The 15,889-nt window shown below is 35.5% G+C and overlaps 2 protein-coding genes across 7 annotated transcripts; one reads left to right on the top strand and one right to left on the bottom strand.

Annotated features, from left to right (window-relative positions):
• The first annotated feature begins 248 nt into the window (after positions 1-248).
• LOC116136008 (ELMO domain-containing protein A-like) lies at positions 249-4,644 on the top strand. Of its 6 annotated transcripts, none has more exons than XM_031421723.1 (10): positions 249-636; positions 742-893; positions 1,572-1,681; positions 2,327-2,395; positions 2,616-2,731; positions 2,847-2,901; positions 3,384-3,504; positions 3,742-3,789; positions 3,926-4,059; positions 4,221-4,350. In XM_031421723.1, the coding sequence occupies exons 2-9, from the start codon at positions 809-811 to the stop codon at positions 4,051-4,053; spliced, it is 732 nt and encodes a 243-aa protein (XP_031277583.1). In that variant the 5' UTR covers positions 249-636; positions 742-808; the 3' UTR covers positions 4,054-4,059; positions 4,221-4,350. The 6 variants fall into 6 exon arrangements, with proteins under 6 accessions (XP_031277583.1, XP_031277582.1, XP_031277578.1 ...); XM_031421722.1 differs by adding an exon at positions 968-1,087 and having other exon boundaries at positions 250-893; positions 3,926-4,020; positions 4,221-4,644; XM_031421718.1 differs by having other exon boundaries at positions 251-513; positions 3,926-4,020; positions 4,221-4,644.
• Positions 4,645-5,386: 742 nt separating this feature from the next.
• Positions 5,387-6,759, bottom strand: LOC116135973 (nucleoside diphosphate kinase). Its single transcript, XM_031421684.1, has 4 exons — positions 6,576-6,759; positions 6,352-6,400; positions 5,829-6,060; positions 5,387-5,695 (listed from the first exon to the last, which is right to left on the bottom strand). The coding sequence occupies exons 1-4, from the start codon at positions 6,624-6,626 to the stop codon at positions 5,581-5,583; spliced, it is 447 nt and encodes a 148-aa protein (XP_031277544.1). The 5' UTR covers positions 6,627-6,759; the 3' UTR covers positions 5,387-5,580.
• Positions 6,760-15,889: the final 9,130 nt, after the last annotated feature.

The raw sequence follows: 15,889 nt of genomic DNA, 5'->3' as shown, positions 1-15,889 counted from the left end.
GGGCGAACTTTTCCCGTTTTCGGGCTTTTGCATTGTTGCACATGCATCGCCATCATCAATCTGTTACATACAAAAATCCCCAGCATTAATTAATTAACACTAAAATTAAACAATAGAAATTTTAAAGATTCAAGAGCGTTACCTAATTAACACCTTTTATATAATTTTAGATCCCCTCTCTCTTTCACTCAAAAACTGTCGGTCCCACATTTTATCCCCCAAAAACAAACCCAATGCCGCCACCGAACTAAAAATACAAGAGAAAGAGAGAGAGAGAGAGAGAGAGAGAGAGAGAGAGAGAGTGTGTTTGTGTGTGTGTATTGTCTCTGTAACTTCTCATGGACTTCTTGTTGTAGATCTCGAAACCCTAGCTTTATCTTTCAAAGATTCTTTACAAATTGCTTTCAAGATTCTTTCAAGAAACCACTCTTCCATTTAAATTAGCTTCATTTTCATAGCTTCCACTTCTACGCCGGCCTTCATTCAACTTGTCTTCTTTCGTTGGGAGTAAAAGTAGAATTTCTCCTTTTCGATTTTTATAGAATTTTCATTGATTTCAGATTGTTTTCCACTGGTATCGACTGTATCTACATTTTCGTTTCCGCTTCCTTGGACACCGAGTTTCTACTGTTTTTGGTGCTATTTGTGTCTAATTTTATCTGCGTTTTATTGTTTGCATTAGCTGTGAGAAATTTTAATTGTAATGTGATTAGGTTGTTTTTTTTCGCTGCGTATTTTCAGTTGTGGAGGAGCTGGTTAGTGTTTGTGAAATTATCGATGGTGATATAGAAAATCGGTTCAGAGAGAAATGGATGAAAGAGGAGGCTCATTTGTGGCTGTAAGGAGGATTTCTCAAAGTCTTGACCGTGGCAATACATGTCATTCAACTTCAGGTATTGATATTATCTGTTGCCTATCAAATTCTCCGTTGCTTTTCTCAATAACTTGTTCTATTTTCTCACTACAGTTAGCGCTTGTTTTTTGATTTGCTAAATTTGGATCTGGAGGTAACTTTTGTATGCTTAGCCTTGAGTGTTACCAAGAACTCTCGCTAAGTGCATGTTTACGGAGATTCAAATTTGTTGTGGTGGGTGAGCCTGTTGTAAACACTGATTTCCAGTTTTTTGCTTTAGAGTTTTACCTTGCTGTTGCAATATTAGCTTCATATTTTAAATTTAGAGAGAAGGATGAATTTGACAGCCACTCTGTTGTTGATAACTAAAAAGTCGTGCAACATATATTTTTATTAAACTGGAAGTGACTACTTATTCCACCATAAGAATAACTTTTAAGTCTTAAGCTTGCCTAAATTGTATGTTTAATGTTTATATTGTATGAATCATGATACAATTACTGCACACTGTAGGGGTATTAGGTTAAGGTGCTTGGTGATCATGGGGGACATGTTTGAAATTTAGGAATGTGTATACAACTGTGTATCTCCGTGAAGTGAGATAATTAGTTGGTTGTCAATTCAACATAATGAACTAAATGATGCATGACAGCTCCAACTTTGCATTTGAAGGTTTGAAATCTTCAATTTCATAATCGGATGGCTTTGTTTGTTACAGCTGAGGTTGTGGCAGGGTCAGCTGCATGGCTGGGTCGAGGTCTTTCTTGTGTTTGTGCACAGAGGAGAGAGAGTGACCCTCGTCCTTCTTTTGATCTAACCCCTGCCCAGGTAACTTTTCTCTTGATATGTTTAATTGTTTGACAGTTGTTTTCTTGTCTTTCTATTGCTCTGGTTCCTTTAACTTACCAAGTTTTTATGAAATAGATATAAGAACTTCTATTTTTGGCCAATGATTTCTTTAATTGTGTCAAGATTGAAATGAAAATAAATTTTTCTTTCCCGTCTTTATTGTGTATGAATTATTGTTCTTTAACTTACCTAGGTTCCATTATTTTCTGTCTAGCATATCCTTTAGTGGCCATTTGTGAAGTATCAAGGCCTTGGTTAGCTTTGAGTAATCTGATTAGATTGGTCTCCTTAAGAGGGGAAGTGCAATTTTAGATGGTTGAACTTATAAGTGACAGTTATTTTAACAAATTTATGGTGGGTTACGATTCTGCAAATTTCATTTGACTTTGGTCTACTGTCTGGATTTCACTTTTATTATAATATCATGTCTCCTTTTAGCGTTTGCTCATCTTTCTTGTCCAAAAAGTGTTGCAACATGCTGTGCAGTTTATGTCCTATCAACTCTAGAAAAGCAAGCCAACTTGTATTTTTAAATTTATAGGGTCCTATCTTGTTTTTTCTGAGCTTTTATATGGTTAAACATAACCTAAATGAATATATTTATTCTGGCCTCGGTGCTGTCAGGAGGAATGCTTGCAAAGGCTGCAGAATCGAATGGATGTTGCCTATGATGGTTCAATCCCTGAACACCAGGTAAGTTTCTACCTATGATTCCATGAACTCTACATATTGGTGGGAAATACTTATTTTGAAACTGTTTGACTAAATGGCAACTTATTTCACAGTTCTACATTTTTCATCATTTTTTCCCCGTGTTCATTATAAACAATTTTTCTATATGGTTGGATGATCAGTTGTTGGATTATAAGGGCTTTTTTTCTCATCATTGTATTGTACTATTGCTTTGTTGTAGGAAGCTTTGAGGGCTTTGTGGAATGTCGCTTTTCCAGAAGAAGAACTCCATGGTTTAATATCTGAGCAGTGGAAGGAAATGGGTTGGCAAGGAAAGGATCCATCAACAGATTTTAGGTAGTTAAGTAGTTTTCAATGGTTTTTTATTGCATACTCTATTGCTTTTACCATACATTCCTTTTTTATTTTATTTTATTTTTCTGTTTTTTAATATTTGGAATTTATCTGGCAGGGGTGGTGGTTTCATATCATTGGAGAATTTGTTGTTCTTTGCTAAGAATTTTCCGGTATTTCTTACCTCTTACTGTCTCTTCTCCTCACCCCATGTAGTTCTCTTCTTTCAAATATCTTGCATGCTTTGGATTTCATAGCAAATTCTATGTTTAGAAATGTATAAATTTTTCTGATGACAATTTTTTCTGATTTCTTCTAAAGTTCAATTTTATTGCACATTGATTAAGGTTTGTAGGAACCAAAAACGATTAATAATATGGGGAAAATGAAGTAGTTTTCTGTTCACAATGTGGAAAAGAGTCGTTAGTATTTCAGCAAACATGTTACCTCTCAAATGTTATGGTTTAAAAAAAAAACTTGTAGAATAAATGTAACAGGTAGTCCAAAATGGTTTATGAATTGATTGAAGAACGTTTGGTGTCTTGTGTAGCATGGCTCTTAGCTGCTTTGAATGTGATTGTTGGTATTAGCCTCAGGCAAGAGATTATGCATGTGACAGAGAGAGTGTGACCAACCATGTCTTTTCGTTTTTCAGAAGTCCTTCCAGGATCTTCTTCGGAAGCAGGAAGGTGATCGCTCAGTGTGGGAATATCCATTTGCTGTAGCTGGTGTGAACATTACATTTATGCTCATTCAGATGCTTGATCTCGAAGCAGGTTTGTATTTCTTTTTGGATTTACCGTCCAATTCTGTCTACTGCTCATGTTTTGAACAGCAAATTACCACTTTCTGAAATTGAAAGCAGAAAGTGCAGGTAGGATCCTTAAATTACAGCTTTTAGCATGTTTATGCTGAAAGTTCTAGCTGTCTGAGTTTCAATGGCTAGGTGTCTGAACGTTCTATGCATATCATTGTAGTAATTTAGATATTGCACTTCTGTTTAACTTTTACAGTCAAACCACGAACACTGGTGGGAGCAACTTTCTTGAGGTTTCTTTCAGGTAATCTTGGACTACTTGTGACCCTTATTATTATTATTATTATTATTATTTTTAAAAAGAACTAAACGAAGTTAGTATGGGGAAGAAGCTGTCTCAAATATCTCTAATAGAATCTTTTTTGCTTCTGTTCTGACAGAAAATGAATCAGCATTTGATCTTCTCTATTGCATCACATTCAAACTAATGGATCATCAATGGCTTGAGATGCGTGCATCATACATGGACTTCAATGTACGTATCCTTCAACCAGCAAGTTCCATCTAGATTTTGGTATTAAAGCGTTCCGTTTTTATGTATGGTTTATCCTTTTCATTCTTGCGGCTTAGCCAATAGGATGCAACATTAAATCAAAACACTTGAAATTGATATAGTGATCCAAGGAATTTCATTGATTCACCATATACAAATGCTCAAATATTTTTACTTTGCAGACGGTTATGAAATCCACACGGCGACAACTGGAAAGGGAGCTTCTGCTTGATGATATAACACGGTTGGAAGAGTTACCATCATACAGCCTCCTTACTTGATAGTATAGCAGTTCCAAAGATTAACAAAATGGCTTGTAGCAGCAAGACGTGCATGCCATCATTGGGCACATTCTATTCCCTTTTTGGTTCCCATTTATCTCCTAGTGCTTTTTAACTAAGTGGTTCGTTGTACATGATATGGTGATCCGTTTATAACTCTTCTTGAAGCCATGTAAGTGTATTTCCTCTTGATTTTTCAGGAAAGGGTTCTTGAGTTTCCCAAGTTTTCTGTACGGGAAAGAAAAAGAGTTATGAGGTTTGTACGGTTGAGTCCAGTGTTTAAAGTGATTGGTTGGTTTCATTCTTCGACTAGTTTTTTATTTCACCTATCTTGCGGATGGCATATTGCTCTTCTGGCTGAGATTTCTTAGAATATTTGCCACCTTGTTAAAATCAATCATTAAGCGGACAATAATCACCATCTTGTAGTCACTGTTAAAGAACCCTACCCAGTCTCGGCCGGTATTTACAAATTGTGATTATTGAGTCTTAAATCTTATGCACCTGTTGAACATAGCTTGAACTAAGCCAATAGCAATCAGATCATTGAAGTTGCTAACTTAATATTTCACGAGTGTTTTAGGCGAGGAAGTCAAAATTTACAGGTTTAGCTCGATATCTTAAATCATAGCAGTATGTATCAAGTCGACAACCGAATTTAACGTCTTTAAGAGTAGATCGTTACTTTCAAGACTCTTTTATCAATTGCTAATTTGTTAATCTGAACTGAAATTATAATGGACTGCAATAGAAACCTAAATCATTGCAGTCATAATATTGAATCCCAAGTTTCCATTTAAAACCAATCCTTTAACTTGGATATTCAGTTTAGTGTTGCTGGTATTTAATTTTGAAACTCAATCTAGTTTTAACGACGCTTAAGTACGGAAAACTTGGCATGACTATGATCGTGTGATATCGCGAGGAACTGGAGCAGAGTGCAGAAACCAAGATTGTATGCCAGAACTAACCATCAAACGCCAGGGCTATGCAGGTATTGGAACCCCTATCATCTTGACCAGAAAAGATGCAATCTAACAATATAAGATGCTTAAAATTTGCTAAAATTCATAAAATAGTCAACCAAATAGCTTAACTTATCAATAATACAGTTCGCAATTATGTGCGACTGGTTATAAAAGTAGCCACAAAACCAAGATCAAGCTAAATTTAACTCGAAATTTGATAGGAGGTTCACTAACAAGGGAACAGAGAACCGTCCAAGGAAGGACAGCTATAGCCAGTTCAATCAAACAGAAATTCATTCATAGACCCAGTGGTGAACACTACTCTGCCAGTTAACAGGGCCTTCAGGGAACCATAGTCCAATTTCCTTGGTTGCACTCTCAACTGAATCGCTTCCGTGGATGACATTCCTGCGGAGTTATTTATCAACATGACATGCTAGACTTCAAAAAAAATTACTTGCTACAAAGTCATCAAAGTCCACAAAGAAACATGCTCAAGAATCCTTAATCAAGCTCTTAAACTGTTCAATCAAAAAGTTACCTGCCAATGTCAATAGCATAATCACCACGGATGGTTCCAGGAGCAGATTCAGCAGGATTGGTTGCCCCAATGATCTTGCGGCCAGTGGTAACAACTTTCTTACCCTCCCAGATCATAGCACAAACGGGGCCAGAGATGATGTACTCAACAAGCCCACCAAAGAAGGGCTTTGAAGACAGGTCCTCGTAGTGCTTCTCAGCAAAAGAGCGTTCCACAGTCAGCAGCTTCAAACCTAAATTCATAAAATACAAACCAACCAAATCAACAAATTGTGGTTAAAATATTTGACAAACCATAAATCTCTCATACAAAATTAAAATTCAGCAGAGCAGAACAACCTTAACTATTTTCATAATCTCAAATTAAAATAGGATTCATAAGCAAAGAATAATCTGGGATTAAAATTGGAATAGATAATATCGAAACACTTTCACGTCGGCCATAAAAGTACAATAAGTAGGTGCCATGCAAATAATAATTACCAAACTAAAACTTAAAAAGAGCCTTCTCGAACAAGAATTACCTTTCAAAGTGAATCCTTTCTTTTCAAATCTGCCAATAATCTCACCAACCTGAAACATGTCAAAACTCAGTGTAATCTATCAAATCCTTCACAAAAAGAATTAAAAACCCACAAACCCCAAAAAAATTTGTTCGATTTTTGTTATAATTACCGACTTCTCATAAACTAAACAAAATCCAAACAAAACCTCACTAGAGACAAATTCAAAGACTCAAGAGACTTACCAGGCCTCTCTGGACCCCATCGGGCTTGATCATGATGAATGTTTGCTCCATTTTGATTTGATTTGATTTTTTTCTTTGCCTCTGATGCCCAGTTGTTTGAGGAGTGAGAGTTAAGTGCTGGGAGGTGGTGTGGTGTGTTGAATATATAGCAGGATTGGTTGTAACCTAACCCTAATCACCAGAGAGAATATTCGTTTTTGAACCGTCGAGTTTTTGGCCTAAAAAGTGATAAACCCGTTAACTCATAAACACGTGCCCCGTATGGTTTCGCTTTTTCATTTCTTTTTAATCATGATTTGACACCTTATCATTCTTTATCTTTGTGGGACGGAATAAAAGGTCAGTTGAACGTTACTGGAGAATATTTTTGATTACTTCCGATAAATTATCGGGTAATATGTTTAGTTGGGGGTGATAAATGATGAGTATATTATATAGGTATTAAATTGTTTTTTTTTTTAATATTAATATAATAATGTTTAGAATTTTTTTTTTTTTTTAAAGTATGGATGGGCCGTCCAAACGTAAGGGACGGTCATCCAAAATTTATGGACAGTCATCCCCAAAGTTTTTTTTTTTAATTTTCATATTTTGGTTAAGGACGGACGTCCTTTATTTGCGGATGCCTGTCAAAAATAAAGGAACGGCCGTCCATAACGGATGAACGGTTCGTCCCTAATGTTTATAAAATTTTGTTATTGCATTTTATTTATGGACGGGCGTCCTTTAAATGAAGACACCCGTCCGTCGTATATGGACCCCCGTCCATATTGAGTGAACGACCATCCATATTTGATGGACGGCCATTCACTAAAAAAATATTTATAGAAAAATCAGGTGTCTGGACTGTTGGTGTGAGTCAAGGGTACACGTAGGCTGGTACACATTTTCGGTGTCCGTAGCTTTATTGGATAAATAGATGAGTATATTATATAGATACTAAATTGTTTTTTTTTTTTTTAATATTAACATAATAATGTTTTTTTAATTATTTTTTAAATAATCTTTTTTAAACCCTTACTTTTCAGATTTAACAAAAACACCATAGCAATAAAAAACTTAATAAAAACACCCCTACCTACCCAACCCACTACCAGCAGCTAGCCACCACCGCTGATGGCAGTGCCACAGATCTGGCCATGACACTGACAATGCCACAAATGCCATGAAATGGCTAAGTCTTTGGCTGTGAAACAGCAAGATTTGGCATTTTTTGACCATGGATACAGATTCATGGTTGGAAAAAGCCTCATTAGCACACGAATTGTCATATATGGCCGGTCGTACGCTATTATGGTGACTTTTGGAAGCCTCTGACGGTGGTCGACGGTGGCTGATGGTGGTGGCTAGTTCTAGCCTTTCTAGGTATAATGACATTTTTGTAAATAATGATAATAATAAGGGCAATATCATTCAAAAAAATTTAAAAATGAGGACAAAATTGTCTCTATTAGTGAATTGAGTGTTTTGTAAATGTTAAGAAATATAAGACTAATTTGAATTAAATGCTCAACTGTTTATGAGCAACATGGGAAACAAAATTGTATTACCAAGAGTAAGTTTTAATAAAAGCGCCCCCCCCCCCCCGCGGGGGTATTAAGGGGGGTATTAAGATTCCTGGTAATATACCCCCCACATGCTACTGTTTGTCATAAAATATTTCGAGAATAATTGTTTACAAACTAACTAAACATCGTCATCAACTCAATTTAAAAAAAATATTACCCCAGTTATCTAATATTAACCCCATCCAAACAGCCGTTGTGGCATATATTTTTTTAACAGGGTGTTCGAAACTCGAATAGTTTAGGCGTACCACAATTAATTTTGGGTTCCATTGAACACTTTATAAGCTTAATAAAGAGTAAACGACTTTCTCCTACATAAATAGTAGTTTAATGACACTTTTCTATCTACAGACTTTTAAAATATCACTTTATTATTCAAATTTATATTCTGTTTTCGATTCTGACATCGTTACAACCCCATACCTCCACCATCCTCTTTCTTGACCATCACTCACCAAAACCCCTTAAACCCTACTCCCTTCGACCTTGCCAATTGTTGGCAATCGAGTGATTAGGGTTTGTGTAACCATCTCTCCCAAGTCAAATTTCGATCAATTTCAACCACTAAAATCCAACATTCTATTATCAAAAGACTCATTGGCCTCTCCTTTTTAAAAGGCCTAACAACATAGACTGAGTTTGCTTTTTGTTCGTTACTGGAATATAAATTTAGATAGTAAAATAGTATTTTAAAAGTCTGTAAGTAAAAAAGTGTCACTACGCCATTATTTGGGTGAAAAAAAGTCGTTAACTCCTAATAAAATAAGTCACCAAAACATTTCTAAATAACCCTCCTAAATGGCTAAAATCTTACCTATATATTGATACTTCTAAGTAATTCAACTTGTTTTAATAATGTGAAGATATTAATCTCCCATTTTTTTTTTAACTTTTCAAACTCTATCCTATCCAATCCAGTAAAATACATATTTGTTTTAATATTGACTATTCAATTTAAAATCCAATGCTATTCTATTCGTCTCAAAACATTTAACAATTACCTTTCTCAATAAAAGTTTATAAATTTGTAAAAACACTCCCACCCACCTAACCAACTATTACCGGCAGTTGGCCACCACCTCCAGACGGTGGCTGAAAGTCGTCGAAATGACGCACAACCGGCTGGATCTAGCCAGTCGTGTGTTTATCTGGCTAGTCGTGTATCGATCTAACCGTTTCCAATCAAATCTACATCGTTCGATGGTGGTGGTCAGCCACTGACAATAGTTAGGTGGGTGGGGGTATTTTTGTTATTTTATAAACTTGAATTGTGAGAAATGTTTAGTTAAATTAACAAGTGTAGGAGGTTAATAGATAATAAGATAATATAAATATTTTCAGAAAATATTTTCTATAAATGTATCAAACACATTCTAAGAATCCTAACCTATTTGATTAAGTCATATTCAGAATATAATACTATTCTAAAAACTTAAACAAACGGAGCATATTCTTTATATGTTATATCAATTTAGGATTTTTATTATTTAATTTCTTCGAATAATTGAATTTGTAAATAGCACCTGAATCATCAAAACCGGGCACGTATGCACAGTAATGGCCAAATGGGCTCAAATGTACGAAACATATTGGGCTTAGATAGTGGGAATAGGCCTAAATATTGATGTTTTTTGGGTTCAATGTTACCAAGAGAGAATAATTGGGCTCAGACACTGAGGCTTGTGGGCTTAAGTATTTACATATTGGGCTCATATATTGGGGATAGGCTCTTTTACGTTCAGTATAATCTGTGCCAAGCCATCAGAGAGACTGAATTAAGGAGTTTTTCAAGAATCGAAATGGAATTCTGAAGATTAGTCTGAGCTGTTATGTGCTAAATTCGATGTTTTCCGATTTTCGCTTACTGTTTCTTGGAAGGGCTAGTTTGAAGATCATTATTTTGATTAAACGCCTAAAAGGGCGGCGGTTTAATTTTGTTCATTTGATAATATCATCTGTTTGATAAAATGCCTCATAGAGAGTGATTAATTTATAAGGAAACAAGACTTGAAACAAAGTATTCAAATTTCTAATTTCTAGAAACCTTGGAATTGGTATACAAGTGTATTGTCTAGATGATGGTGGTTTATTTTTACATGAATGCCTCAGGAGAACTTGAAATAACAGTCGTTTCTATCTCGCTATTTCTTAATGCACTATATGCCGAAAGAGAACTTTACAACATTTGTCAAGTGGGTTCTGATTCATCGTGACGGATTTGATGTCAAAAGCTTTCGTTCACTAACTCTTCTCCAGTTGTGGGAGTTCAAAATAAATTTGACTGGTAAAAGAAACTTCTTGGTGATTGAGATTTCAACCAATAATAATGTAGTTTTATGTCTCTACTACCTCTCTCCCCTCTAAATGATAAAAACCAGCCTTCTTTTAGTTGCTTTACATAACCAGAAATTACTATGTTTTTAACGTCAATTTTTGTTCCTTGTATAAGTTATTCCATTTGATCGCATATCATATAATATAAACTCGCTTATTTTGAAAAATGAAAAAAACAAAAATTATGGTCAAGGTCTTGTATATAATTAAGAAAAGAATCTGGTGTGCACTGATATTTGTAATTTTTATTTTCTGAACAGGTGCTGGGAAAGTGAATATCAATTATTTGTATTAAAAAAGGAGGATGAAGAATTCTGAAGAGGTGAGTGTTAGATTTTCTTAGAGCTTCTCAAAATGTTCCTATCTTGTACCTAATGTGCGCTATGAGAAGTACTTCTGGTTTGATTAGGAATCTGAAAGCGATGGATGAACAACTTTAAGATGATCAACTGGGAAAAGGCGGTGTTAGACAATATGCTAAACCTTTTTCAAATGTTAGGTTGACTAAGATTTATGCCTTGTCCTCAACCCGTGATTTTCATTATCTTTGTAAGTTTCATTCAGTGGAGCTCAGGACTTGTGCAGGAGGCAATTGCAATTGTTTGCATTCATAGCACAAATCTATACTGGTATGTAATGCCTAATAGAACTTTGGTTTGCTTTTGTTGTCTTTATTTTGTTGCTGTTTACTGTTACATTAGAGTTTCATAGAAAGATTGATACATCACAGAAAATTGTAAGTAGGGCCTTAATTAGCCCCATATTTGAACCTTTCAGCACAAAGCTCTTTGAAAAATTACCATCGCTTGTGGTGGATTGCACTAGTGTAGAAATGATCGAAGTATGATTGTCCAATTAAGGAAGTCTAGCTTTTAGAGGGAAGTGGATTTGGCAGTTGGCACATTTAGGAATGAAAAATATTAAAGAGATAGTCATCACATAGAATAAAAGTTGAGTTCATGTGGAAGGATTGACTAAATGGACAAGGTTTATTGGTTCCAATTCATCAAGACTTAAGAGGATCAGGTTGGCAGTATATATATATATATATATATATATTCTAAAAGATGCAATTCTTCTTCAGCCATGTAAATGAGATGAGTGTGGGGTTTCTCTTTAATTAATAAGAATAATGTTATATCTGTGGGGTTTTTCATTCATGGGTCTTAAATCTGATATACTTTTCTCTCTGTTACAGTATTCAAAATGATGATATCAAATGAGATTTGACTTCTAGGAATTATAAATAAGTAAATAGATTTGTTTAATTTTCTTGATTAGAGGTTTAGACTGAATGCCATTGATGTAATAGGAAGTGCATCTGGAAAGAAAAACGTTACTTATCTATCAATTTCTATACGTTTTCATAGCTGGAGTTTCATTATTTTACATATTTGAATGTCATTTGCTTCAATATTGCTTGTTCCAGAGGAGTTGTATTGAAAATTTAGCCAAAATTTAAGAGCCACAAAGATTGAGAAAAAGAAAAAGAAAGGGCTGGCAAATACAGGTTTTGACAAAGTTGGTAAGGAATTTTTCTTTCAATTCTATGTTAAAAACAAATTAAAAATTTGTACTATGAAGTTGGTAAGGATTGTTAAGTCTCACCTGTAGGAACAATTTTAATTGATAGTTAATACCAATTTTACGAGAGCGAAAAAAAAACAAAGAGAATGGACAAGGTTTGAGACATGGTGGGACCAATCAAATATCTGATTCATCACTCTATCATGATGATATTTAGAAGACTTTAGAAATTGATTGAAAGGCCATGATTGTTGCATGGAATTCTGCTTATATATTGCCTTTGGCTGCCCCTCTCTTATTGCTTCAAATTTTAACATTTTTTACAGATTTATAATTACACTTTTGAACTTAGAATTCTAGAAATCATGGACCTGTCGGAAATGAAACTATATTTTTCTTTTTCTTCACTGTAAAAGTGTTTAGAAATTGTTTGGTATTATTCTTTTTTGTTCTTTGAATCTTGCTTATATTTTTGAAATCTTCAGTGAGGCTCCCACATGGGCCCCTGGGACCTCCACTCTCAGAGACCTCTCTTTCATTGTTTTCACCCAGAGAAGAGATTAATTAACAAACCCTTTTCTTTTAATCTCGTAAAAATATGCTTTTAAGAGCTTAATGACAATTTATTAAGTGAGAGTTGCTAACTATTATGTAATTCTCGTGTGTTGGTATTTGTTGGAAGAGTAAACATGTTTTCCCCCGAGGTTTAGCGAAATCTCAAATTGATATCCCTAGTTGCATTTATTTCATATTACCACCTTAAGGCTTAAACCAACAGTGTTAACAATTTTTAGAGTGCTATTATCATATTGCCCTTGACAAATAAATTAATAAATCATTTTTTAACCCCCAAATTAGTAGAATTAAAAATAACCATTTTAAGTTCAAATTTATTTCAATCCCACCCTCTTCTTTAACCTTCCTCCTCCACCTCCATATTCAAGATTAGGGTTTTTCACACTTTGCCGATTTTCGATAACTCCGGTGACTCAAATCACAATTGACACCACCCTTAGCCTCACAATCATCCCTTTAACAAAACCCCTATCATCCCCAACCCGTAGCACTCACCGATCGCCGCCAAATGCCCACTGCGTTTTCGCGTACTTTCCCTACTTTACGGCTATTTTTCGGTCATTTTTTACATCACAAATCCTCCTTGTTCCTCCTTTCTACAAAACCCTTACGTCCTCTAGCTCCCCCAACTTGCCGTTTGTTGCTTGTGATCTCCTTTCCCATCGCCATTTTTGTGACTCCAACCATCTGAAAACAGTCGGATTTTTGGTGTTGATTTGTTGTGTTGCTATTTGAAGGGTTTAGGTTGCGGTTGTGTTGTAATTTTCTGGTCGCCGACCATTCCCCCATCACCTACAACCTTGCTGGTTCGTTATGCACACCAGCTGTACAAGTTTATTCCCCAACCAGAAAACCAAAATTAAACTCCCCTCACCTACAAAATGCTTTCGTGCCGCATGTGCCAACTAGCACGTGTGATTTACTTGCAACGGTAGAGGGAGGTCACGGGCAGCAAAAAACGAGTGGAAGGGGGGTTAAAGGAGGTTGGGGTTTAGAAGGGGAGGATGGAGGTTCGAATGGTGAATGTGTGATGGGTCAATTGACTGCATAATGGGTTGGAAATCATGGGGGTAATGGGGGTTTTGTTAAGGGGATGATTGCGAGGCTAGGGGTGGTATCAATTGACTCAATTGTGATTTGGGTCCCCGGAGTCGGCAAAAAATCGGCAAAATGTGAAAAACCCTGATCTTGAATCTGGAGGTGGAAGAGGAAGGTTGAAGAAGAGGGTGGGATTAAAATAAATTTAAACTTAAAATGATTATTTCTAATTCTACTAATTTGGGGTTAAAAAATGATATATTAATTTATTTGTCAAGGACAATATGGTAATAATACTCTCTATACTTTAAAAATGGTTGAAACCGTTGGTTTAAGCTTTTAAGGTGGTAATATGGGGGTAAGCCACTCGTGGAAACATGTGGTTTACTCTTGTTGGAATTAGTTGGCTGAATGAAATGTGAATTGATTTTAACCAGACATTTCAAGTCATACCCTACTATTGAGCTGACATGTTTGCAATCATTCTAGGTATAGTGGCTGTCACTAACTGGAATTGGAACTCAACTAATAGTTTCCTCCAACAACGAGAAGAAGAAGAATAGTACACGTTTGTGATTCTCGTGTGCTCTAATTACTGCTTGATTTGACAAAATTACTTAATGAATAGAATTGAATACTGAGAGAGCTTTAGGGCTTCTGATTCTCCGAATAATTTCCAAGGAGTAATTTGAAGTGGGACATGGATGATGGATGGGTTGACGTGTTGAGCATACATAAGGCACACGCATGTCAAAAGCTAAAAAGAATATTTAACAGTGAACTGCTGCCGACTGTCTGTAGCTGTGGTGGCTGAGTGCCGTCAAACAAATAACAATACATTGACATCCCCACTGCAACTACTATTCTCCTACTTTATATGCTTATTTTTGTGGTGGGGGGATTGCTTATCTCCTGCATTTGTAAATGTGTTGTTGTAAATTAAGCTGATATTTGTAATGGTTCCCTATAATCCAACCTGGATTTAATGCTGATGGGTATATAAATCAAATCAGAATTTATTCAGAAGATCCTCCACTCTGCCTCTTTTTTTATCTTTTTCAATAAAACTTTTTGAAACTAAGGGGTATTAAGATTGTATGTCTGTTTTATTCGTTTAAAATTCTAACTTTGCAGGCTCTTTTTATCCATCAGTCGCATCCCTTAGTCAGTCTAAAGGATTATAAAAACAAAAGTAGATCAAGAAAAGACAGCGTCTGGCCGACCAGCTGCGTCATTCTATGAAAACGATGCCCACCTTCAGATCTAAAAATTTAAGCTTTCTGATCCATAAGAACAAACCTCATGAAAGCGGTTATGGTATAAAGTTTCCTTGAAACACAAGAAAACACGAAATTAGATAGGTTAATTTCAATATTATATTGGAAATTAATAAATCAGATAGTTGAAAAATTAACAAGTGGGGAAGTTGCTGAGAGAGTGATTGTTTATAGTTACAGTTATTGTTGTTGTTGTTGTGGGGGAAGTTGGGAGGGTCTTTTCATGGAGAAAGAAAGAGAAAGATGACTGTGATTGAAGTAACGGGTGAGAGTGAGTGAGTGAGTGGGGAGCTGGGAGGATTTTGCTGAGAAATTAAAATGCGAGGGTGGGGGATGTTATCATATAGTTTTTCTTTTTGCAGTGAAGGCCGAAGGGTGGTCCAAAGTGGAGATGCTATTCAGAATATGTAATCTATATACACATATTGGAATTTGATTTGGCAGGATTTAAGAGGCTCCATCCTTTTTTTCTTTCAACTTCCCTTAGACATTTTTACATGGATGCAAGTTTTCATGTTTCCCTCCACTCATTGCTTCCAAGACTCTAACCATCTCTCCATTTTTCATATATATATATTCTTATTAACTGCAACTTTTGTCCCTTTTCCTAATTTGTTTCCCCTTTCTGGTTTAATTAATTTAGTTTGTCCCTCCCATAAATTGCAGGAAATTTCTTGTTAATGGGTTGCTTGAATAAATGAAAACAAATCATGTTTTGAGTAAAATATAGACAACTTACTGCACACTTAATTAGTGCATAAACCAATAGTTAATGTGCCATTTAGATTTGCCATAACCAGGTAATTAAGTAACTAGTTTTGGATTATGCAATTGCGGAACATTCACACTACTAATTTTTTTACATATATAATATAAGAAACCCAGCCCAGTTTGAAATAAATTACTGATGATGAAATGACCACGATTTAGAGCTGCCCAGTAATTGTTTAAGCCACCAAATTACAGTTGTCGCCAGGCGAGTGAAGATGAGAAC

This window comes from Pistacia vera, unplaced genomic scaffold (assembly GCF_008641045.1).
Source record: "Pistacia vera cultivar Batoury unplaced genomic scaffold, PisVer_v2 Contig306, whole genome shotgun sequence".
Classification (NCBI taxonomy): Eukaryota; Viridiplantae; Streptophyta; class Magnoliopsida; order Sapindales; family Anacardiaceae; genus Pistacia; species Pistacia vera.
This window is presented reverse-complemented; position numbering and strand designations above follow the sequence as displayed.

Excerpts from the sequence above, each read along its gene's own strand:
- LOC116136008 (XM_031421718.1), top strand. The coding sequence starts at position 809 with ATGGATGAAAGAGGAGGCTCATTTGTGGCTGTAAGGAGGATTTCTCAA. Across the intron at positions 2,902-3,383 it reads TCTTTGCTAAGAATTTTCCG|AAGTCCTTCCAGGATCTTCT; the intron begins GTATTTCTTACC and ends TTCGTTTTTCAG. Across the intron at positions 3,505-3,741 it reads GATGCTTGATCTCGAAGCAG|TCAAACCACGAACACTGGTG; the intron begins GTTTGTATTTCT and ends TAACTTTTACAG.
- LOC116135973 (XM_031421684.1), bottom strand. The coding sequence starts at position 6,626 with ATGGAGCAAACATTCATCATGATCAAGCCCGATGGGGTCCAGAGAGGC. Across the intron at positions 6,061-6,351 it reads GAAAGGATTCACTTTGAAAG|GTTTGAAGCTGCTGACTGTG; the intron begins GTAATTCTTGTT and ends TTATGAATTTAG. Across the intron at positions 5,696-5,828 it reads TATGCTATTGACATTGGCAG|GAATGTCATCCACGGAAGCG; the intron begins GTAACTTTTTGA and ends ATAACTCCGCAG.